This window comes from Arachis hypogaea, chromosome 4 (genome assembly GCF_003086295.3).
Source record: "Arachis hypogaea cultivar Tifrunner chromosome 4, arahy.Tifrunner.gnm2.J5K5, whole genome shotgun sequence".
NCBI classification, from domain to species: Eukaryota; Viridiplantae; Streptophyta; class Magnoliopsida; order Fabales; family Fabaceae; genus Arachis; species Arachis hypogaea.
Genome location: NC_092039.1, coordinates 79,982,992 through 79,999,736, shown reverse-complemented (window position 1 = coordinate 79,999,736; position 16,745 = coordinate 79,982,992). Strand labels below are relative to the sequence as shown.

The 16,745-nt window shown below is 34.6% G+C and overlaps 1 protein-coding gene across 1 annotated transcript in view; it reads right to left on the bottom strand.

Moving 5' to 3' along the window:
* Window positions 1-10,931: 10,931 nt before the first annotated feature.
* Window positions 10,932-16,745, bottom strand: part of LOC112794958 (uncharacterized) — a 29,714-nt gene continuing 23,900 nt past the window's right edge. The window contains exons 4-5 of the mRNA XM_025836917.1: window positions 11,122-11,176; window positions 10,932-11,038 (exon numbers count right to left, since the gene is read on the bottom strand). Of these exons, the coding sequence (XP_025692702.1) occupies window positions 10,932-11,038; window positions 11,122-11,176 (162 nt within the window). The remainder of the gene's footprint in view (window positions 11,039-11,121; window positions 11,177-16,745) is intronic.

Genomic DNA, 16,745 nt, shown 5'->3' with positions numbered 1-16,745 from the left:
TTGGGAGGCTTATCCTCCTCCTGAGGAATTTTCGAAAATTCCTTTGCCTCCTCTAGTTCTTCCTGATCAGGCTGAGCATCTTTGAAGATGTCCTCAAGCTCTGATTCTAGGCTTTCAGCCATATTGATCTCTTCTACCAGAGAGTCAATAATGTCAGCGCCCATGCAGTCATTTGGTGTGTCTGGATGCTGCATGGCTTTTACAGCATTCAACTTGAACTCATCCTCATTGACCCTCAAGGTTACTTCCCCTTTTTGTACATCAATGAGAGTTCGTCCAGTTGCTAGGAAGGGTCTTCCTAGAATGAGAGTTGCACTCTTGTGCTCCTCCATTTCCAGCACCACAAAGTCAGTTGGAAAGGCAAATGGCCCAACCTTGACAATCATGTCCTCAATTATGCCTGATGGGTATTTAATAGAGCCATCAGCAAGTTGGAGGCATATCCGGGTTGGTTTGACTTCTCCAGTCAACCCAAGCTTTCTGATAGTGGATGCAGGTATTAGATTGATGCTTGCTCCAAGATCACATAGGGCTGTCTTAGTGCAAGCACCTTCTAATGTGCATGGTATCATAAAGCTTCTTGGATCTTGAAGCTTTTCTGGTAAGCTCTTTAATATGACTGCACTGCATTCTTCAGTGAGAAACACTTTTTCAGTTTCTCTCCAATCCTTCTTATGACTTAAGATTTCTTTCATGAACTTAGCATAAGAAGGTATTTGCTCAAGTGCCTCTGCAAACGGAATCTTTATTTCAAGAGTCCTTAGATAGTCTGCAAAGCGGGCAAATTGCTTATCCTGCTCCGCTTGGCGGAGTTTTTGAGGATAAGGCATCTTGGCTTTATATTCTTCAACCTTAGATGCTGCAGGTTTATTCCTTACAGAAGTGGTTGAAGAAGCCTTGTTAGAGGGATTACTGTCAGCACTCTCAGGTGTCTGATCTTCCCTTGGCGTTTGAACGCCAGGAATGGGTGAAGTTTGGGCGTTAAACGCCAACTTCTCTCCCTTTTCTGGCGTTTGAACGCCAGAACTGGGCAAGGAATGGGCGTTTAACGCCAGCTTTCCTTCCCTTTCTGGCGTTTGAACGCCAATAGCATTCCTCTCTGGGCTCTTACTGTCCTCAGAGGGATTTTGAACAGTGGTGTGGTTGTCCTCTGTCAATTGTTCCTTGTTTGGCTTTTTACTCTTTTGAGCAGTGTTACTCAGGGTCTTCCCACTCCTCAATTGAACTGCTTGACATTCCTCTGTTATCTGTTTAGATATTTGCTGTTTTGCTTGATTCAACTGCAGTTCTATGCTCTTGTTAGCAACTTTAGTTTCATAGAGCATCTCTTTAAAGTCTGCTAACTGTTCTGTCATCAGGAGCAATTGTTGATTAAGCTCATTTATCTGTTCTTGAGGACTAGGGTCAGTGACTACTGCCATGACTTCCTCTTTTGGAGAGAACTCATTGCTAGAGTACAAATATTGGTTTCTAGCAACAGTGTCTATAAGCTCTTGAGCTTCTTCAATTTTCTTCCTCATGTGTATAGATCCACCAGCTGAGTGGTCTAAAGACATCTGAGCTTTTTCTGTAAGCCCAGAGTAGAAAATGTCTAACTGTACCCACTCTGAAAACATTTCAGAGGGACATTTCCTTAGCATACCTCTATACCTCTCCCAGGCATTGTAAAGGGATTCATTATCCTCTTGTTTAAAGCCTTGGATGTCCAGCCTTAGCTGTGTCATCCTCTTTGGAGGGTAAAAATGATTCAGGAATTTGTCTGACAACTGTTTCCATGTCTTTATGCTTGCTGTAGGTTGGTTATTTAACCACCTTTTAGCTTGATCTTTTACAGCAAATGGAAACAGTAATAGTCTGTAGACATCCTGATCTACCTCTTTATCATGTACTGTGTCAGCAATTTGTAAAAACTGTGCCAGAAACTCAGTAGGCTCTTCCTGTGGAAAACCAGAATACTGGCAATTTTGCTGCACTATGATAATGAGTTGAGGATTTAGTTCAAAGCTGCTTGCTTTGATGGGAGGTGTACAGATGCTACTCCCATATGCAGCTGTAATGGGGTTAGCATATGACCCCAGAGTCCTTTTGGACTGATTGATCCCACTTAAGTCCATGATGGACAAAAGGGAAATGATAATGATTGCAAAGAGATAAATTTTGTTTTTTTTTTTTTGAATAAACGAAAAAATAAAATAAAACAAAGGAAAATTAAAGTAAAAATTCGAAAATCAAAAAGAAAATAAAATCAAAGCAAATTGAAAACTGAATCAATTAGTTAATTAAAAAGATTTTGAAAACAGCAATTAGAAAGATATGATTGAAAAATTTTTATGAAAAAGATTTGATTTTTTAAAAAGAGGAAAGAGAAAAACACAAAAAGACACCAAACTTAAAATTTTTGAAAATCAAACACAAAATTTTCGAAAATTTTTAAGGGAAAAACACAAAGAGGACACCAAACTTAGAATTTTTATGAATCAAAAAGGGACTAAGAACATGCAAAAATCGAAAATTAAAAGAAAAATAAAAGCATGCAATTGACACCAAACTTAGAATATGAAACTAGACTCAACTAAAAGACTCTAAACCAACAAAAATAAAACAGTCCTAATCTAAGCAACAAGATAAGCCGTCAGTTGTCCAAACTCAACAATCCCCGGCAACGGCGCCAAAAACTTGGTGCACGAAATTGCAATCACACTTTTGCAATCCCGCACAACTAACCAGCAAGTGTACTGGGTCGTCCAAGTAATACCTTGCGTGAGCAAGGGTCGATCCCACAGAGATTGTGGCTTGAAGCAAGCTATGGTTATCTTGTAAATCTTAGTCAGGATATCAGAAATTATCAGGATTGATTGTGAAAAGCAAAAGAACATGAAATGATTACTTGTTTTGCAGTAATGGAGAATAGGTTGAGGTTTGGAGATGCTCCATCTTCTGAATCTCTGCTTTCCTACTGTCTTCTTCTTCAAACACGCAAGTCTCCTTCCATGGCAAGCTGTATGTAGGGTTTCACCGTTGTCAATGGCTACCTCCCATCCTCTCATTGGAACGATTCCTAATGCCCTGTCACGGCACGGCATTCCATCTGTCGGTTCTCAATCAGGCCGGAATAGAATCCAGTGATTCTTTTGCGTCTGTCACTAACGCCCCGCCTTCAGGAGATTGAAGCACGTCACAGTCATTCAATCATTGAATCCTACTCAGAATACCACAGACAAGGTTTAGACCTTCCGGATTCTCTTGAATGCCGCCATCAGTCTAGCTTATACCACGAAGATTCCGGTTAAAGAGTCCAAGAGATAACTACTTAATCTAAGGTAGAACGGAGGTGGTTGTCAGTCACACGTTCATGATTGAGAATGATGATGATTGTCACGGATCATCACATTCATCCGGATTAAGAACAAGTATTATCTTAGAATGGAAGCAAGCATGATTGAATGAGAAACAGTAGTAATTGCATTAATCCATCAAGACACAGCAGAGCTCCTCACCCCCAACCATGGGGTTTAGAGACTCATGCTGTGGAAGAAAACGTGTAAAAATGTCATAAGGTCATCAAAAGGTTGCATAGGGTACTGATACAATGTCAAAAGATCCTATAAATAGTAAACTAGTGTCCTAAGGTTTACAGAAATGAGTAAATGACAGAAAAATCCACTTCCGGGCCCCACTTGGTGTGTGCTTGGGCTGAGCAATGAAGGAATTTCGTGTAGAGACCTTTTCTGGAGTTAAACGCCAGTTCTCATGCCAGTTTGGGCGTTTAACTCCAAATTTTATGCCAGTTCCGGTGTTTAACGCTGGAATTTCTGTAGGTGACTTTGAGCGCCGGTTTGGGCCATCAAATCTTGGGCAAAGTATGGACTATTATATATTGCTGGAAAGCCCAGGATGTCTACTTTCCAACGCCGTTGAGAGCGCGCCAATTGGGCTTCTGTAGCTCCAGAAAATCCGCTTCGAGTGCAGGGAGGTCAGAATCCAACAGCATCTGCAGTCCTTTTTGGTCTCGGAATCAGATTTTTGCTCAGGATCCTCAATTTCAGCCAGAAAATACCTGAAATCACAGAAAAACACACAAACTCATAGTAAAGTCCAGAAAAGTGAATTTTAACTAAAAACTAATAAAAATATACTAAAAACTAACTAAATCATACTAAAAACATACTTAAAACAATGCCAAAAAGCATACAAATTATCCGCTCATCACTCCCACTATGCACCTTCCTCATGGCCAACGTTTGAGGTAGTGTTTGAGGTCTAACTTTGGGCTCAAAAGTTCCCTTCTTGTCTATAGTTTGAGGCATAGTTGGAGTCCAACTATGGCTCCAACTATGCACCCTTCTTGGCCAACGTTTGAGGCAAAGTTGGAGGCCAACTTTGGCTCCAACTTTGCACCTCTTTGAGCATGACATTTGAGGCAACGGTTTTTATAAAGTTGCTGTTAAAGTTTAATTTTTCATTAAGTTATAGCAATAAAATAAAACCGTTTTCTTAGACTATTTGAATGAACGGTTTTGTAACTATTACAATAACTTTTTTATTAAGCAACAATTTTTTAATATTTAAATAATTATACAAATTAAAAGATACATGTAAAAATAGTTTTCTGTAAATATTAAATTAGTAGAATACTAAAAAATTATTGTTATAAATAAATAACAAATAAATTATTGTTAAAAATTCTTATTATGAACTAATTTTAATTTATTTATTTATTAGAGATTTGGATTTCAAAAATTATTTTATTAAAGATAATTAAAGTAAGTTTTGATAAATTAAATTTAAAATAAATTAAGATTTTTACCTAATTTTAACATTATTGAATATTTTTTTATTTATAATTTAAAATTTTAAAAATTTAAAAATAATAAGCAAATGCAGAAATTTTAAACATGTAAACTACCAATTTAACTCCAATCCAAGAGCTAAATATTTTTCTCATTACGCAACGTACATGAATGTTTCTTATAGGTGTTTGGGCTTCCAAGGGACCAAGAAAGCAAGCTAGATTTTTTCCTTGGGATTTCTGATTCAATAACACAGGGATCATCAAAGGCAACGAGTGAAAGAGAAAGATTAGCATCAATTTAACATGAAATCTAAAGGGTTGCAAGAGCCATTCAACCAGCTGCTTCTGCACTCAAAGGAGAATTCACCTAACTCATCACACTACATGCAAATCCATTTTTATGTTCTGAGTTACTCGTAATATTCCACTCGAATAGTTTTAACACTTATAAATGTACATAATGAAGCCACATATCAGAAGCATAAGCCAAATCAGAAGTATTTGCATAACTAGATAATCAACAAAATTAAAATCAAATTAGGAATAAAATATGGATAATCAAAAAATTAAAATCAAATCAAGAATAAAAAATTAACATATGAAGTAAATTAAATACAAATCTTATCATTCGAGCTTGTGGATTCCATTGAATTAAAAGTTATAATCAAAATTCTGAGATAACAAGAATAAAAAATGGCGCGAAGCAAAGCAGAGGAAAGCGTGGAGAAGAGAAGAAAGCGAGGAGTGAGGTTGGCAGGATCGAAGAGAAGTAAGGAGTGAGGTTGACGGGATCAAAGAGAAGAGAAGAGAGGTGCATGCAATGGAACCCTCTATGCGAGAAGAGAAGAAATCGCGAGAGATTTTAGCGCGATGAAGAAACTCCCAGCACCAGCGTGTTGTATTAGCTTCCTTATACGTAACGTATTTTCTACTGTATTTTAGTGAGGATGGCTGAAAAGTAGTATACAAATAGCATTTTTCATATATTAGTTAACAGAAATTAATTTACAAATAGAGAAAAGAAGTGTGTTCTCCAATAATATTGGTGCATGGCGTATTATTTACATATGTGGATCTGTACATGCAGAGACGTGCAAAACGCAGGTCACGTTTTGCATGGAAAAAAATAGCTGCAAAATGCAAACTGTGTTTGGTTAATTATTAATATTTTTATTAATGTTATTGTTAACACTAATTATAGTTATCAAGTAATATTAATAATTATTATTTTTCCTTTTGAAGGCAATCAAGAATTTGTTGTCCAAAAAACTTGATCTGCCAGAGGCCAGCTGCAGTGACACTAGCATTTATTGGGTTTCACCACGTTTTGCGAGTATGCAAAATGAGAGGTTATTCTGCAGTCCTGAATGCCTTGGTGGAATGAAGGAGGTCTGAAACCCACATGTTTCACCTTCCAGTCGGCAAAGTGACTGTGACACTAAAAGACGTGACACATACTTGGCCTCCCAGTTAATGGGGAGTCCGTCACAGGTAGAACGGACAGCAGTCACCAGTTTTTGGTGGGGAACTCCTTCGCTTGTTTTGGTCGACAGCTCGGTCCGAATGATCACGTCGTGAGTAAGGTAAATTTTTCATGGGTCCGGCGGTGCAGAGACACCGAACCGTGTGACATACAGGAGTCCATCGAGCGGTACGTTCGAATTACATTTTTTACATGCTCAGAATTGTTGTGTTTCTAGATGAATCTACTACTTCTTTGTATTTGAAGTTTTTGCCTCTACTACGAAATTTTCAACGAAATTCGCTATACAGTTGGGGACAGCCAGTTTGGTACATCTGTACAAATCATTGTGTCGTGCATCATGATACAACTGTAAAAAAATGGATGGGCGTGGGAGCGTATGCCGTTCCTAGCACCAATTCCTCGCAATGAGCTCATCGATGTTGGTGTTCCAACTGCACGACGGTATTGTTCCCGGCAGCAGAAAGAGGGATTTGTGGAACATGAGTATTAGCACAAGTATGATTATGGTGGAGCGATTGCTCCGGGCATGAGTGGTTTCAGTTTGTATGACACTGGCAGTGCCAGCATGCCAGATGTCAGTGCTTCTGACGGTGGTGGTGGTCTGGATGCTGGTATGTCTCAGGATCATTTGTATAATTTACGGACACAGACTGCCTTCGGATAAATACACTTCATCTCAATATTCAAAGAAGGTGTCGAGGATGTAGCCTGTTATAATTTATCTTATACTGTTTGAGTTTAGCTTTGTATTCAGTGTTGTATCTCGTATTCTGTGTTGTATCTCGTATTCTGTGTTGTATCTCGTATTGTATATTTAGATGTTTCTATTTGTTCTCATATTTATAATTGTAAGTAGGGTTTATGCTTTTAGTTAACGTATACATAAATAAATTGTGCAAATACATAAAAAGCTTACAAGCTAGTTTAAAATAGGTAATGAAGTTACATGAAAAGTTACATAAAAAGTTACAAAATTCATGAAGTTATACAAAAATTACATAAAAAGTTACATAGGTCACAAAGTTACATAAAAAGTTACACACTAGCTTAAAATGTGTAAACACGTAAGATGCTTAACCATTATTGACCTCCGGCAGAGCTTGAACTTACGCGCTGAGGACATTGGCTATGGCTATGTCACTCCCATCCATATATAGTACATCAGTGAGGACCACACATATCATTCAAGTAGCAAGTTGACTTCGATCTTTCTTTTGTTGCACGCCTCAATGTCCAATTGGCGATCACCTTCGCTCCTTCATATCTAGCCCACGTAGATGGGTCACCCATTAGAACAAACTCGTCTCTGTAGACGTTACAAATTTCAGACATCATGTACACGTCTGTACATATACTTGCCAATCAATACGCTAGTTAGTGCAACATGCAAGAACGTGGCGACATGGGAGTCGATTCTCAGTCACCTCAATACACCAACTAATAGCACAAGAAGCAGATCAACACACAAACAAATTGCAATAAGACAAATAGCACAATCATAGAGAAACAAGATAAGCAAACACAATCAAATGCAAATGTGCAAATAACATGATGCATGTCTATCCCTAACGTAGGCCACAAGCTCATATGTCGGTTGCCTATCCGCTCCTGACATTACCCGGGTACGAGTCCCAAATATGGCTTTCCAAATGCATACTGTGTGCTTATAAGTCTTACGACTAGGCCGCATACAGTGTGACTTTCAATGTGCTTACATCTGGAAAATAGTTCTCAGTGTGTGGGCGTCCCCACTATACATTTAGCACTAAGGCCCAAACAAAGTCGCATCTGCTCTCCTGTGGCAGACAATCTCTTCAAACTTTTTCTTTATCCTTGGCCTCTGCTCTCCTGTGGCAAAGATCCTTTTTGTTAATATATTCTTTTAATCTTTGTTCTCTGCTCTCTGGTGGCAGAGATTCCTTTTCTTAATAAACCGAACTAAAATCATTACTTAAAACAAACTCCCTTTTCAAAAGATAGAATATAAATCATTATAATTTTCTTAACAAATCGAATTCAAAATAAAATAAATCTTTTCCCAACTAAATAAGTCTCAAATAATTAAACTTTCCAAAACCACAACCTTTAAAATATCATTTTAAATAAAGTCCCAAATTTTATAAAAATTTCGACAGCACTTCACCTAAAACTCAGGCTTAGCCACCCCTTATGAGTTCCCTCTTTCTCAATAATGATCAAACAGATGTTTCTCAATCAATCAGTCATTCACAATTTAACAAACCAATCATACTCCACAATTTCCATGTAATCCATCAATTTAACTCCAATAATTCATAATTACTTTCCGTATATCATAGAATCCTTTCCAAAATTCAACTAGTAACCCAGAAATCAGCCTTCCCTAGTTCTAGTTATTTTAAAGTCATTTTCTTTTTAGCAAAGTTACTATTTTATTTTAAAAGTCAGATTCTAAGAAAATAATTCAATAATTAAACTTCAATATTTTAATAGTTTTCAGACTTAATTCTAATTATTCATGAATTAACATTAACAACCATTAAAACCAAATCCAACCAGTTGCAAGTTAGTTCCACGGCCACTCTGATACATCAAATAACTAAAATCAATAGCAAATACTTATTCTCAATAATCAGAATACAGCCACAACCAACCAATTCAGCACAATCACATAAATCAGAATTTTAAACAATTTCATCAAAATCAGAAAACCAATATGAGTCAGCCTCAACTCAACCAGTCGCAATTTAATTTCACCAATTAACCACTCACAACAACTAAACTAGTCGCACGAGATATTTATAAATTATTTGCACTTATTCACTAAACTTCAACGGCATTCATAAATTAAAACGATTAATTTTAAAATAAAAACCCCTACCATAGGAAAATCATAACCCAAACGCGTCAACGGAACCTTTCTCTCTATTCGAAACTATGGCAGCTTCAAACGTAGCTTCGCTCACTTCCACAGTAGCAAAAACAGGCCTTACTCGCAACATGTGGCCTGGAAAACCTAATCCTAAAAACATTAATATCGCAAAAATCTCAAAACGCATAACGGGATATGAAAGGGGCAAGTTTTAAGATAGAGATACTTACTGTAACTAAGAAATATTGACTGAACCAAACGACAGAAGCTTTGGCAGAAGTCTCAGTGGCCACAGAACCAATCTCGGTGGCCAAAGGTGTAGCGGCAGCGAAGCTCCATTGGTGGCAGAAACAACCGTCTTCACAGCACCGCTTCACACGCTTCCCTCTCGCAAGCAACAGGGACAGCTAGCATCTTTAGTGGCAATGGAGGTATGGTGGCAGCGCTTCCTCTCTGACGCGGCTTGACGGTGACGGCGACGATGCCCAGTACAACGATGGTGATGTGATGGTGGTGCTGCCTTCTCTCAGCGGTGACTACACGAACAGTAGCAGTGGCACGAAACCTTCTCCCTCTTAGTGTCTCTTTCTCCCCTCTACTGTTGGTGGCAGCAGCGGGACGGGCTCGACGGCAAGGCGTGGTGATGCGGTGGCCTTAGTAGCGCGGCGGTGATGCGCGACGGTGGCGGGGTGATGGCGCGGCACCCTCCCTCTCTCGGATCTCTTCTCGTGCTCTCTCCTCACTCTCTGAATCTCTCGTTTCTCAACTCTATTCCTCTTTGCTGTGTGTGTGATTATTATTGAGTGTAAGTGCATTGGGTGAAGGGTTGGCGGTGGGTCAGTGAGTGGCGGTGAGGAAGGATGACAGGTGGTGGGGGGTATACATGTGTGTGTTTTAGAAATTAGGGTTAGCATTAGTAAATTAGGAATTAGGGTTTAGAATTGGAAAAAAGAGTTAGGGCTAATATAGGTATTTTTAATAAAATTAAGGTAATAAAGTAATAATTTGAAATCAAATTTAATCAAATAATAATACCTATGAAAATACTATTTAATTATCAACTTACAATTTATTTTTCAAATAAATAATCTAATTCAATAATTAGAAATAATCAAATTCATTTTCTTCAAAATTATAAAATAAAGTTTAAAATCTAATTATTCAAATTAGCGCATATAAAATCCTCATTGTTTTTAAATCACTAAAACTTTATCAATAATAAGAAAGTACTCAATTAATACAAAAATTTCTGAAAATATGCTCTCAAATAAATAAAATAAATCATAAATAATTTATTATTTAATTTTCAAAATTTGGGGTCTTACATTTACACCTTGAATCTCCTCACTCTCACAGTAAATGGGGAGCATTTTTATTTAAACACGAGACCTTGACATCTTCGCAGTCATTGCTTTCAACCATACTGGCAGAATCTGATAAGAAACTTTCCATTCACTAAAAACTTTTGCGACAGATTTCTACTTTGCCAACCAAGCCTTCCAGTAACTTACAGTGTAGTTGAACCTGGATTGAACTTCTGCAATAATAGACTTCACCTTTATCAACGGGTCTGCTTTAACCAATGGCCTAATAGCATCTGCAATTGTGTCTGAGTCCAACTTGGCATGATTTTGTGAAATCGTCCCCATGGTGCACGTGTATTTGTCATTGTATATCCTGATCTCCCAACAACCTTTCTTTCAAATCAAACTAGCTTGGATAAGCGAATCACACCCTGCACTATAACCCTTGCCTTTTGCATAGAATGACTGCGACTCAGACTCATACACAATGTAATCAACTCATCTAGAGATAGTGTAGCTTTTGATTGTAGATATCACCGACTCTCTAAAACCAAATTCTATTCTGACACTAATCTCAACATCTTCTGCCACAACATTACCTTCACCTACGACATGTGAATCACCGTTAGTCGAACAAGACAAATAAAATAAATGGTAGCGATAACTTTAATTAATAACCATAACATACCTATATTCACATGCTCCGAAAATTTAGGGGCATGCATGGCTTCGAGATCCAGAGTCTGCATAAAAGATGAAACACCAAAAGGGTGCTAGTTTACAATCACATGCGTTTCATTTTGTAGCGCCGAATTGCCTGCAAGGTCTCTGCTATCATTTTTGTTGTCGACTTCATAGTTGGCTTCGAAATTCTCTTCATAGTCGTTGTTATCTTATTCCCAATCTATATCTCTGAGCTCATCAACATTAACCTCATCGCCAACCGCGTCCAGTTTCGTATGTTGTTCAAACTTAACGTATAGCTCTATCATCGGCACGTGAAATCAGGTTTGTTGATAAATATGAAATATCTAGTGCATACATGTGTCGTCAGTGATGAACATTATTTGAAATTATATCAGTCCACCAAATACTTGTACAGGATTCCTGTACAAAATGTTGCTCACCCTTTTCGAAATGTGACTTTGTATGTTCTCACAAAGACCATTTTGCAACTCTAAAAAACTCATGATGCATGGAATAACAAATGAAAACGGACATTCACAAACAAAAGTCACTCCTTCGTGTGTGTTTGGGATAATCTCACCGTTATAATACACTTACAAATTTGCAATATCTTCTATAATCTCAACTTCCTAACCTGACTTTTTTGACACAACTAATTGCCAAAAAACTCACAACTATGAAATATATGCAAAAAAAGAGGAATGGAAGTAGAAATGAGGTACAACTTAGGTTGAATTGAGTTTCGTATTTATAGGCAAGGCTTTCGATTAATTATTTTTTGTACAAAATGCAGGCTGCGTTTTGCAGCTTGCAAAAAAAATTCTACCCATTTAAAACACAACCTACGTTTTTGAAATTTGAAAAAAAAAATAAAAAATGCCCATTTTCATAAACGCAACTTGCGTTTCGGGCTTAAAACAAAAATAAAAAAATTTGTAAAACCTGACATTCATAAAATGCAAGCTGCATTTGAGTTGTTTCATAAACAAAAAAAATAAAAATAAAAACAAGGTGAAAAAACAGCGCAAATATTTGATTCACGTCCATTTCATTGCGTTACACCATAATTATTTTCATATGGAAAAAAATTAGCCATTATTTGAGTTACAATAATATTCTAAAAAATGACAATTATTCATGAATTTTTATTTTTGGAATGCCAATTTTTTTATGCAAATTTTTAAAATATTATAAGATTTTTGAAAAACGAATTTGTTGAGGGCGAATTATATATTTATATTGTTATCAAAAATGCTATTTGTATACCAAAATCAGCCACTAATATATTTGTATATAAATATACGTATGGTTTAATTTATTTTCAATGTGTATTTCTATTTCAATATGTATTTTATACTAGTTTTTGGTGGCTAATTTTAGTGTATATGTAGTATAGTCATATCGTTATAAGTTAGCTGACAGTTGACTGGGGTTATAGGTTGTATTTCATTGTTCAATAGCTTAAGACACTATTGATAAGCGAAAAATTAGTGTGCTTGGATATTGACAAGTGTACCAAATCGTTTAAATAATATTACAGTGAATGGATATCGTATTCACAAGGATAAACGGATTGAGGCAAGCAACATCTAATTAAATCTCTAAATATTATGTTATATATGGATTAATTTTAATCATGCTTGTTTATTACATATCATTATAATTATTTTTCTAATTATTTTTTATATAATTATGCAGGATAATTTTGGAGATATTAATGAAGATTAAGATGCTTATCATTATAGTTTATTGTCAAAGACTTTGATTAGAAGATACATATTATGTTGGATAAAGTATTTTTATTTTTTGTAGTTTATTAGTAGTAAACTCTAAGTGATCTTATGCATATTTTGCTATGGATATGTTTATTTTAGTGTGAGATGTATGAATATTCAAAATTATGATCATCCCAATATTTTTGGTTCATTATGAATATACTTTGTTTAAGGATAATTTTTATTATTTAAAAAATATTGTAAGTATAGTATCCTTATGTATTTTTTTTATTTTATAATATTTGAGTAATTTAATTAAAAATGCAAGATTATACATATAATCATATTACTAAATATTAGGTTTTAGGAAAGAAGATTATATATATATATATAAATGTGGGCCGTTACAACACTTATCTTTATTATTGCATCACTTTTAAAATGTAGCAGTATTTTATACATATGACTACTTTATATTACTGTAGCCTTATGTTCTTTATTTTTTTAAAATTTGTATATAATATAAATAAATTATAATTTATTTTATAAATTGGAGTTTCTTATTTTTTAAAATTATTTTATTATAAGTAATTAAATTAATTTTATAACTATTTAAATTCAATCAAATTCATATTCTTATATATATATATATATATATATATATATATATATATATGATAAAATATTTTACATAATTAAAACTATAATTATAGTAATTTATAAGTAATGAAAATTATATGTATATTTTAATTTGAGTAATTGATATTTTTAATTTAAAAATAGACTTTAGTTAATGATATTATTATCGAGCTCGATTTCCGCCGATATAAGTAAATATCGGTACTCTTCGGTGAACTTAGCTTTGCTAATGCTTCATCGTATATCTTTCATCCTTAAGTTACTAATTTCATTTGTATTAGAAGATCATATATATTATTACTTGTATTTTAATATATCCAATTTTCATAATTATCCGTTTAGGATATTTATAACTTGAATCACTGATTAAGCAACTTAAATGAGTGACACGTAGCCCCCATATGTCGTTTAAACTTTAAGCATGCTAAATTCTCATTAGTCATCATCATCATCAGCGGATTCATTAGGAAAGAAAAAAGAAAGAAAGGTCGTGAGAGAGAAGAGAAAGGAAACCATGGAACCTTGACCTTTGACGTTTGATTTTTTGAGTTCCGTAACTCCAATAAAAAATCTAATCCGATTAAAGTGTTCATATCTTCCTCCTCTTCATATTGACGTCACTTTTTGTTTGGGAGAAATTAACAGTGGCACCGCTATCTCTTCATGCAAGGTTCGGCCAATTGGGAGCTCCAGAGGTGGAGTAGTCGACTTTAACGTTTTCTTCTTCAATTTCTCGTTTAGGAGCTTTTTCTGGAGGTTCGATTATTGTGATTTCTTATAGACATAGGGTTTTAGTAATTTTTATAATAATTAAATGTGAATCTGATAAGTGAATGTTGGTTTGATTGATTATTGTTTGAGTTTGATTAAGTTTATGTTGAATTATTGTTGTCTGCTTGAGAGTTATGTATTTTGGATTTTTTTATTTTAAACGAAATTAAAAAATGGATTGTTGAAGTTGATTTTAGACTTTTATTTTGGTGAAAAGGAGTTTAATGAAAGAGAGATGGATTTGAATTATTTTTAAAGAGAGATTTTGATATTTGGAAAAAAACCTGGACAGTATGCAAGGGTTGTGGCTTAGTCCTACTAACTCAAAGTCAAGATTTTAAAAGATTGTAGTTTTGAATTTGAGCTATGACTTGGTAAGGATTGTGGTGATGTATCACTTATCCAGTGTCGGGATGGACGTGGGGATCATGGTTATTTACCGACCACGGGTGTGCTGCTTTCTAATTGAAAACGTCTGTAGGGATCGAGGTGGTTTATCGCCCGCAGATAGTGGGAATCGAGGTGGTTTACCACTCACCAAATGAAGATTATGGTACTGTACCGCTCACCATTTTTCAAGAGGACGATGCCGGGATTAGCTACCGGACATGTCGGGTTTGGCTATATAACTGAAAAATGAGCTTATTAGCCATAAGACAGACATGCATCATACTTGTTTGCACATATTTGTTTGTGAGTGTATTTTTCTGTGATTATGGGTGTGTTATATATATGATTGTTTGATTTCTGTGATATTTATTTGTTAAGTCTAAATGTATTCTATTGCTCAATGTTGTTGGCTATGGTAATAAATTGAATATAACTATACACTCCGACCCTACGAAGAACTCTCCAGTTCTTACTCCCTATTTTTCACCCCTTTCAGCTATAAGTGCGAAGGTTTAGTGTGGAGCTACAGGAGTATAGAAGATTATGTTTACGAGTTGAGTTGAGTTAAAATTTATTTTCCCCTCGCCTTGTTAGTTAGAGTTTTATTTAGAGGGGTAAGTTTTGTAATTGCTTTTGTATGTAATACTATAATATTTTATTAATATTAAGTATGTGAATATGTGTTGTTGTTCTTGTTGGAAAAGTTTTAAGTTTTTAGTAAAACCACCGATATATTTACGCATAAAGGTTCAGAACTTATTATTTACCATATGAGAGTCATCGTAATGCCTCCGCCATTAGAGTTGTGCACCCGAAAGCATGACATCCTGATAGTAAGGGTATTACATGTGTAGCCTATTCTATTGATTTCTGGTAAGCATGAGTCATGAAAAGCGTAGCCTTTTATTCTCAAGTGCATCACTTTAAAAGTGTAACATATTCTAGTATCCAAAAGCATAACTTTTAATACAAAACAATGATCCCTTTGAGAATAGGCAATGTAATAACCCGTATTTTTGAAACTTCTTTTATAAATTATTTATGACCTATTTTATTAATTTGAACTATTTATTTGGAAAATATTTTATTAGATATAATTAAATTGATTTTATGATTATTTAAATTTAAATTGACTAGAATTATTATATATAATTTTATTAAATGTGATATTTTCCACAATTGAAACTAGAATTTCGATAATTTATGAATGGTAAAAATTATATCATTTAAATTAAGTGATAAAAATAATATTTTCAATTATTAATTATGAATAATTTATGACTTATTTTATTGGAGCTTTTATTTTAAAAACTATTTTGTTAAAGATATTTAGATTAATTTTTATGATACCTTGAGTTTACATGAATTAAGATTATTATATAATTTTGCTAAAATAAGATATTTTACATAATTGAAATTATAATTTTAGTAATTTATTAATAATGAATATTTTATAATTTAATTTTAGCAATTAATATTTCAAGTTCAAAATCTGCCGATGTGAGTAAATATTGGTACTCTTCTGTGAATTTAGTTTTTGCTAATGCTTCATTGTATATCTTTTATTATTATATTACTAATGTCATTTATATTAGTAACTCATACCTATTTATCCCAATATATATTATTGCTTGTGTTATAATATATTCAACATTCATAATTATCCGTTTAAAATATTTATAATTTGAATTGCTAACTCAGCAACCCATATGCATGACACTTAACCCCCTTTGTGTTACCAAACTAACATAATCATCATTATCACCCTTAATCATCATCATTCTTATTTCATTTCAGCCAAAACTTAGAGAGAGAGAGAGCATTCATGGAATGCTTTCGATTTCTTGAGCTTCGTAACTCTGATAAAAAAAATTAAATTGATTAAAGTGTTTGTATCTTCCTCCTCTTCATATTGACATCACTTTTGTTTGGGAAAAATCAATAGTGAAGTTGATGCCCCTCCATGTGTAACACCCTAATTAGCCTAAACTTTACCTCGCATCGTAAAGCAAAGGTTAATCAATGATTACGACAGTTCTAAGCTCATACATACAATATATATAAAGAATTGATATAATCTAGAAGCACGATGAAGGATATAGCTCAAAAA